Genomic DNA, 7,500 nt, shown 5'->3' on the forward strand with positions numbered 1-7,500 from the left:
TAATAGGGTAAAGGATGTTACAGGCTGGAATATTAAAGTAATATTTTTTTGCAAATCATGTCTAAAAGACTAATTTTCGACTACTTGAAGTTCATATTTTCCATTTGCTGTCATTTTTTCGTGGAGTTTCATTTTGTGTTAACCAGTATTCCTTCTTTTTCTCTTTTTTCGACCAGAAACGTTCCAGAGCCGTGTCTGTGAGTCTGAGCGCTTTTGATCACCCACCACCAACATGCCTGGCCACGTTAAAAAGAGCACTGGTCCCGACCCAGATCCCTCCGAATGGCTCTTCATCTCCAGGGAGATGAAGCTCAAAGACATGGCCAAGCCTTACGACGCAAAGAAGTCCTGTTGGGTCCCTCATCCATCTGAAGGTTTCGTTCTTGGTGAGATCCAGGGCACCAAGGGAGACCTTGTCACTGTCCTTGCCGATGGCGAGACCAAGGACTGGAAGAAGGATCTTGTTGGTCAGGTCAACCCCAACAAATACGAGAAATGCGAAGACATGTCCAACTTGACCTACTTGAACGACGCCTCTGTCCTGTACAATCTGAAGAACCGTTATCAGGCTCAGCTCATCTATACTTACTCCGGTCTCTTCTGTATTGCTGTCAACCCCTACAAGCGTTTCCCCATCTACACCAACCGTACTGTCAAGCTCTACCAGGGCAAGAGGCGTAATGAAGTGCCTCCCCATATCTTTGCCATCTCTGACGGTGCCTACATGGACATGTTGCAGGGTAAGAAATATTTTTTTTTTTTAAATTGTCTATAAATGCAAAGTAAAAGTAGTAGTCTAAATAATGCTTTCACTCCAGATCAAACACAATCTTTCAAAATGTTTTCACTTAATCGCTGTCTATTGTCCATGAAACAACAGTAACGTAAGGCTTCCCTTTTCTCTTGTATATCACAGCAGATTTAATACACTTTGTCCTTCTCTCTTTACAGCTGGCGGTAACCAGTCTATGCTGATTACGTAAGTTTTGCACAATTGTTTTTAATCTCAGTAAATCCATTGCAGTTACAACTTAAGACTTATTTTTTTTTTACAAAGTAAAAGTAATTAGCTGATTTAATTGTATTTGCCTGATTATGGTTTTCATACCGAGCAATCAAGTGTTTTTCTCTCATATTTTCTAAGAATCAATTGCAATATATCTTATTTACATTCAATAGATCTTGACTAGACCATGGCAAATCTTTTTGAATTCTACGATTTAATATACTGGCCCGTTACTGTGTAGTCTGTTGTTAACGTATGTATTGTCCGTGCGTCGTTGTACGTGTCGGTGTGCCAGTTAATCTCTTACTCCTTCCGACGTTATCTTCAGTTTCACTCAAAATGTGTCTTCCTAACACAGTGGTGAGTCTGGTGCTGGTAAGACTGAGAACACAAAGAAGGTACTCTCCTACTTCGCCAACGTCGGTGCCACTGATAAGAAGCCCGGTGAAGCTGAGAAGCAGGTAGAGAAGCAGTCTTCTTTCTTACTGACTTATGTAAACAGCATTTGTGAGATAAAGCGTTTCTTCGCTTCTGCGTTAGTTACCTATCTCCCCTAAACACAATATTACTCCTCTTCTAACAGAACTTGGAGGACCAGATCGTCCAGACCAACCCTGTATTGGAAGCCTTCGGTAACGCTAAGACCACCAGGAATGACAACTCCTCCCGATTCGTAAGTGGATGTTGACTCTCTTGTTACCACCCTGTCTATACTTACGTACACTGCTAATAAAAAAATAAAAACAGAAAATAAATATTCTTTTAAGCAACGAGACCGTATCACGAGTGAAACTAATCTTTCTTTTCTCGCGATCTCCAGGGTAAGTTCATCCGTATCCACTTCGAGCCCAGTGGCAAGCTGTCTGGCGCTGATATTGAGGTCTACCTGCTTGAGAAGGCCCGTGTCATCTCCCAGCAGTCCCTCGAACGATCCTACCATATCTTCTATGAGATGATGACTGGCCAGGTCGATTACCTCAAGCGTAAGTATAGTCATAAGAGAGCAGTAGTCTTTTCTGTAGTATAACATTGAGAAACACTCTTGGATAAAAGCTCTGTCGTAAAGCCTCATCGTAGTATAAAATGTATAATATTTTTTTCTTCTTTCTTCCCCATAGCTATGTGCATGCTCAGTGACGACATCTACGAATACCACTATGTATCTCAGGGCAAAGTCACTGTACCATCCATTGATGACGCCGAGGACATGCAGTTCTGTCACGTGAGTAAAAACACGTATATCTTGTCTTAAGAAGATCCAGTGTCTTATTTAGCGGGTAGTTGAAAATATCTTCGAAAAATAACATTAGGTTAGACGTTATTATTTCCGTTAAATCAAACTTTCATCCACTCTTTTTTTCTACACACAGGATGCTTTCTACGTTCTCAACTTCGTCCAGGAAGAAATCGACAACATCTACAGGATCACCTCTTCTGTCATGCACATGGGCGAGATGAAGTTCAAGCAGAAGGGTCGTGAGGAGCAGGCTGAACCCGATGGCACAGAGGTATCTTGAACCTTCCTTCTCTCCAACCTCATGATAAGAATAATATAATCTTACAAGACTGAATCTAACGTAATTGTCCGTGTATTCCTTTATCCGTTGATAACCAAGTTTCGTCTTTCTTCTCCTCTAGGTTGGTGAGAGGGTCGCCAATCTTCTTGGTATTGATGTCGACCACTTCTACAACGGTTTGTGCAAGCCCAAGATCAAGGTCGGTAACGAGTTCGTCTCCAAGGGTATGGACGTCAACAAGGTCAACTACTCCGTCGGTGCCTTGGCCAAGGCCCTCTTTGAACGCGTCTTCAAGTTCCTGGTCGACAAGTGTAACGTGACTCTTGAAACCGGAATGAAGCGTGCTTCCTTCATTGGTGTGCTCGATATTGCCGGTTTCGAGATTTTCGATGTAAGCATCTCCCAAGTTACGAACACTTCTCATCGCATATTAAATGTTCTATCTTGCATTACAAGACCTCCTTTTGATATATTCTCGACTTGAAGTTTTAACCATACACTTGCTTTCCACAGGACAACGGTTTTGAGCAGATTTGCATCAACTTCTGTAATGAGAAACTGCAGCAGTTCTTCAACCATCACATGTTCGTACTGGAACAGGAGGAATACAAGAAGGAAGGTATTGACTGGGTCTTCGTCGATTTCGGTATGGATCTCCAGGCCTGCATTGAGCTCTTCGAAAAGGTGATTCTTATGTTCCTCGCCAAGTTCCTGTGGTCTATGAAGTCTTGCAATCATCCAACGTCTTTTACACAGCATGATGAATTACTACAACTCTAAATACAATTAACATTTCACTAATTAACGAATATTTTTTTCTTGTTCGCTTAGAAACTTGGTCTCCTCGCCATCCTTGAGGAAGAGTCTATGTTCCCCAAGGCTACTGACAAGACCTTCCAGGAGAAGTTGAACGCCAACCATCTTGGAAAGTCTCCCGTCTTCATCAAGCCCAAGCCAACAAAGCCTGGTGTCCCTGAGGGTCACTTCGCCATCGTCCACTACGCCGGTACTGTCACCTACAACATCACTGGCTGGCTCGAGAAGAACAAGGATCCCCTTAACGACACTGTTGTTGACTTGCTGAAGAAGGGTAGCAACTCATTGGTTGTTACAGTCTTCGCTGATCATCCCGGCCAGTCCGGTGATGCCGGCGGCGGTGGTGGCAAGGGTGGTAAGTATTCAAACAAAATTAAAAGAAACTTGACATAGAAGTAAGATTAAAACATTGTTTAAAACAAGTCATGCATTTCAAAATGTGTCCCCTGCAAATGAAATTTTACTAATTTAATTTTTCTTTCGCTTTCAGAGTATGACACCAACTTCTTCTAGTGGTTCCTGACAAGAAAAAGTATCACGTGGAATAGCATATGCTAGCAGCAGATTTCCAATGAGATTGGAATGTTTTCTGTCTTTAGAAATTTACTTTACTTTTCTCGTATGTTTAGTTAAAACTGTGGAATAAAAGACGATTGCATTTGAAATATTTTGTCCAAGAGATACGATTAACATCGTCTTATCTTATCATACTTCTTTAATTCTATTTACAGGCAAGGGCAAGTCTGGTGGTTTCAAGACCGTATCATCTGGTTACAGGGTAAGGAAGAGAATAACAATAACAAAATTATATCAATGAAATTATAATCTTGCTTGTTACAACAACAGATTAAAAAGTTCTTGAAATAACAATTATTTAACCTTACTCTGGCAATTCATAAAACTAATCAGTGAATATCTTTAGATTTTACAGTTTCACTGGAATGTTACACGTAAGAAAATGTGTACCAGAGTATGTTGTGTGCTATATTCATGTGTACATTTACGAGAGTATGTTGTGCGTTTTATTAATGTGTTTGTTCCTCTCTCGCTCCACAGGATCAGCTGAACAACTTGATGAGGACCCTGAATGCCACCCATCCTCACTTCATCCGTTGCATTGTACCTAATGAAACCAAGACTCCTGGTAAGTAGCATTTAATCAAAATTGATATATGAATGAGCATATAAATCTCTCTCTCTCTCTCTCTCTCTCTCTCTCTCTCTCTCTCTCTCTCTCTCATCGTCCACGTCTCCTTCTGCGTTACAGGCAAGGTCGAGGCTGGTTTGATTATGCATCAGCTGACTTGTAATGGTGTACTTGAAGGTATCCGTATTTGCCGAAAGGGCTTCCCCAACAGGATGATGTACCCTGACTTCAAGCACCGGTGAGTTGAACTACTAGTTTTCGGCTTAGAACGCTGCTCATACAAATATTCAGTATTTTAATATAACACCGCCCATAACTGAGAACAATTAAAGTAAATTATACGAAAGAAAACTTCTAATTAGTTGTTTTCTTTTAGAAATCCAAACAGTTACACAGTTTTCTTTAAAATACAACAGTTACAGTAATTGTTATTCTTACCAAGGAAGTTATAGCAAGACATTTAATTTCTCTTTAGAGTTCTGAGAGACCATCAACAAAAGGAAAATCTAAGCTATCAATGTCAAGGTTTAAAGAACACGCCCCAATAATCAATGCTCCTTTCCCCAGTTACAAGATCTTGGCTTCTCAGGAGATGGCTGAGGCTAAGAATGACAAGGCGGCCGCCGAAGCTTGTTTCCAAAAGGCTGGTCTTGACAAGGAGATGTACCGTACTGGCAACACTAAGGTCTTTGAAAAATTTCAAGAATTATCCCACACCTCCAAACGAGTTCAATTTCTAAATGATCCCTCTCCCCTCTTCACCCCCGATTCCATTTTCCCTTTCAACTTACGAACAATCCTGTTTGAAAATGCAAGACCCTTTCGAGAATCTACTTGCATCGCCCTAGTTTCTCCCTTATCTTTGAAAATATATTTCTATAATTTCCTGATATGTTCAACACCGTTACTTCGACCCTTCCATGCCTTTTTATGAAGTAGATAGCGCATGAGAATAAGATACATATTCTTCCCATCACGAGCCTTATTAAACTGACCAAGTAAAATAACCCCTTTCGAAGTTATTGCCTGGTGAGCTGCTTTCCCCCATCGAAACTAGAATTTCACCCTTGAAAAATGGCATCCCAAGTTTCGTCGGTTATATCATTATATTTGAATGTTTGTTTTTTTCCCTTTGCCATTCAATATCAGTTTTATTTTGTATCAAACTAAGTAAATTGAAAAAAGAACATTTCCATTAAATCAACTTTGGTATTCTGACTCCCCTCTCCTTCTGTGTCTACAAACCATGTTTATAACGTTCTAAACACTCTCTTTTGACATAGGTGTTCTTCCGTGCTGGTATCCTTGGTGAGCTTGAGGAAGTTCGTGACAACCGCATTGGTCTCCTGATGACTTGGCTGCAGTCTTGGTGCCGTGGCTGGCTTAGCCGCAGGTCCTACAAGAAGCTCCAGGATCAGCGTGTCTCTCTGATTGTTGTTCAGCGCAACATTAGGAAGTACCAGGTCATGAAGAGCTGGCCATGGTATGGTTTCTGGAATGCCCTGAAGCCAAGGCTCAACGTCAGCCGTGGCCAGGATCAGCTTGATGCCCTTGAGAAGAAGGCCGAGGAGGCTGAAGCCGCTCTTGAAAAGACTATTGCTATCCGCAAGGAGCTTCAGGATGCCCATGCCATTCTTCAGGAGGAAAGGAATGCCCTCTTCGAAACTGTAGAATCCAGCAAGGGTGGTGTCAGCGAGCTCTTTGAGAAGCAGGCTAAGGTCCAAGCTCTGAAGGCCGAAGTTGAGGGTCAACTTGCTGTAAGTATTCAGTCATTTGCATCTTTTGCTAAACATATATCCCTTTCAACATTAATTATAGGAACAAACTAATACTTAGGAGTTATTCACGAAAGTTGTTAACAGTGAATTTCTATTATCTATAGGAAGTCCAGATGCGCCTCGCCAACGAGCAGGAAGCTCGCAACCAGCTCATGCAGGGCAAGAAGAAGGCTGAGCAGGAAATTGGTGGCCTCAAGAAGGACTTTGAGGACCTTGACCTCGCCATCCAGAAGGCTGAAGAGGACAAGGGTACAAAGGACACTCAGATCCAGACCCTCAACGAAGAGATTGCTCACCAGGAGGAACTCATTAGCAAGGTCAACAAGGAAAAGAAGCACCTTCAGGAGTGCAACCAGAAGACTGCCGAAGACATCCAGGGTGTTGAGGACAAGTGCAACCACCTTAACAAGCTGAAGTCTAAGCTTGAAGGACAGCTTGATGAGCTTGAAGATTCCCTTGAACGCGAGAAGAAGCTCAGGGCTGAGGTTGAGAAATCCAAGAGGAAGGTTGAGGGAGACCTGAAGCTTACCCAGGAAGCAGTTTCTGATCTCGAGCGCAACCTTAAGGAACTCGAGAACACCCTTCAGCGCAAGGATAAGGAAGTTTCTTCCCTCGCCAGCAAGTTCGACGATGAACAGATCCTCATCCACAAGGGCAACAAGCAGATCAAGGAACTGCAGGCTCGCATTGAGGAGCTCGACGTTGAAGTTGAACATGAACGCCAGGCCCGTGCTAAGGCTGAGAAGGCCAAGGCTGGTTTGGCTCGTGATCTCTCCGACCTCGGTGACCGTCTGGATGAAGCCGGTGGTGCTACTGCTGCTCAGATCGAGATCAACAAGAAGCGTGAAGGTGAACTTGCCAAGCTTCGTCGTGATCTTGAGGAATCCAACATTCAGCACGAGTCTGCTCTCTCCATGCTCCGCAAGAAGCACAATGATGCCGTTGCTGAGTTGTCCGAGAACATTGACCATCTCAACAAGATGAAGGCCAGGTACTTTTACCAAGGAATCTATTATAAGCATTTTACGTCTGAAAGAAGATTTAGTATTCTGGAAATCAAATATATCCTAGCTGCATGATTTTAAAGCTTCATTTTTATCTAAAGAAAACTCATGAATAATATTTATTTACAGGACTGAGAAGGACAAGGATGCCATGAAGCGTGATGCTGATGATGCTAAGGCTACCATGGATGCTCTTGCTCGTGACAAGGTACAAATAAAGATTTTATACAAC

At 42.3% G+C, this 7,500-nt stretch overlaps 2 protein-coding genes across 2 annotated transcripts in view; one reads left to right on the forward strand and one right to left on the reverse strand.

Annotated features, from left to right (window-relative positions):
- LOC137648750 (retinol dehydrogenase 13-like) overlaps positions 1 to 7,500 on the reverse strand; it is a 1,058,070-nt gene that overhangs the window by 944,229 nt on the left and 106,341 nt on the right. The window lies entirely within an intron of this gene.
- LOC137648717 (myosin heavy chain, muscle-like) overlaps positions 1 to 7,500 on the forward strand; it is an 11,567-nt gene that overhangs the window by 1,156 nt on the left and 2,911 nt on the right. The window contains exons 2-18 of the mRNA XM_068381765.1: positions 177 to 740; positions 952 to 979; positions 1,365 to 1,467; positions 1,590 to 1,679; positions 1,827 to 1,989; positions 2,125 to 2,228; positions 2,377 to 2,514; positions 2,645 to 2,914; positions 3,037 to 3,207; positions 3,355 to 3,691; positions 4,071 to 4,117; positions 4,396 to 4,483; positions 4,607 to 4,724; positions 5,054 to 5,171; positions 5,770 to 6,243; positions 6,369 to 7,255; positions 7,398 to 7,476. Coding sequence (XP_068237866.1) covers positions 233 to 740; positions 952 to 979; positions 1,365 to 1,467; positions 1,590 to 1,679; positions 1,827 to 1,989; positions 2,125 to 2,228; positions 2,377 to 2,514; positions 2,645 to 2,914; positions 3,037 to 3,207; positions 3,355 to 3,691; positions 4,071 to 4,117; positions 4,396 to 4,483; positions 4,607 to 4,724; positions 5,054 to 5,171; positions 5,770 to 6,243; positions 6,369 to 7,255; positions 7,398 to 7,476 — 3,723 coding nt within the window. The 5' untranslated portion in view covers positions 177 to 232. The remainder of the gene's footprint in view (positions 1 to 176; positions 741 to 951; positions 980 to 1,364; positions 1,468 to 1,589; positions 1,680 to 1,826; positions 1,990 to 2,124; positions 2,229 to 2,376; positions 2,515 to 2,644; positions 2,915 to 3,036; positions 3,208 to 3,354; positions 3,692 to 4,070; positions 4,118 to 4,395; positions 4,484 to 4,606; positions 4,725 to 5,053; positions 5,172 to 5,769; positions 6,244 to 6,368; positions 7,256 to 7,397; positions 7,477 to 7,500) is intronic.

This window comes from Palaemon carinicauda, chromosome 1 (assembly GCF_036898095.1).
Source record: "Palaemon carinicauda isolate YSFRI2023 chromosome 1, ASM3689809v2, whole genome shotgun sequence".
Lineage (NCBI taxonomy): Eukaryota > Metazoa > Arthropoda > Malacostraca > Decapoda > Palaemonidae > Palaemon > Palaemon carinicauda.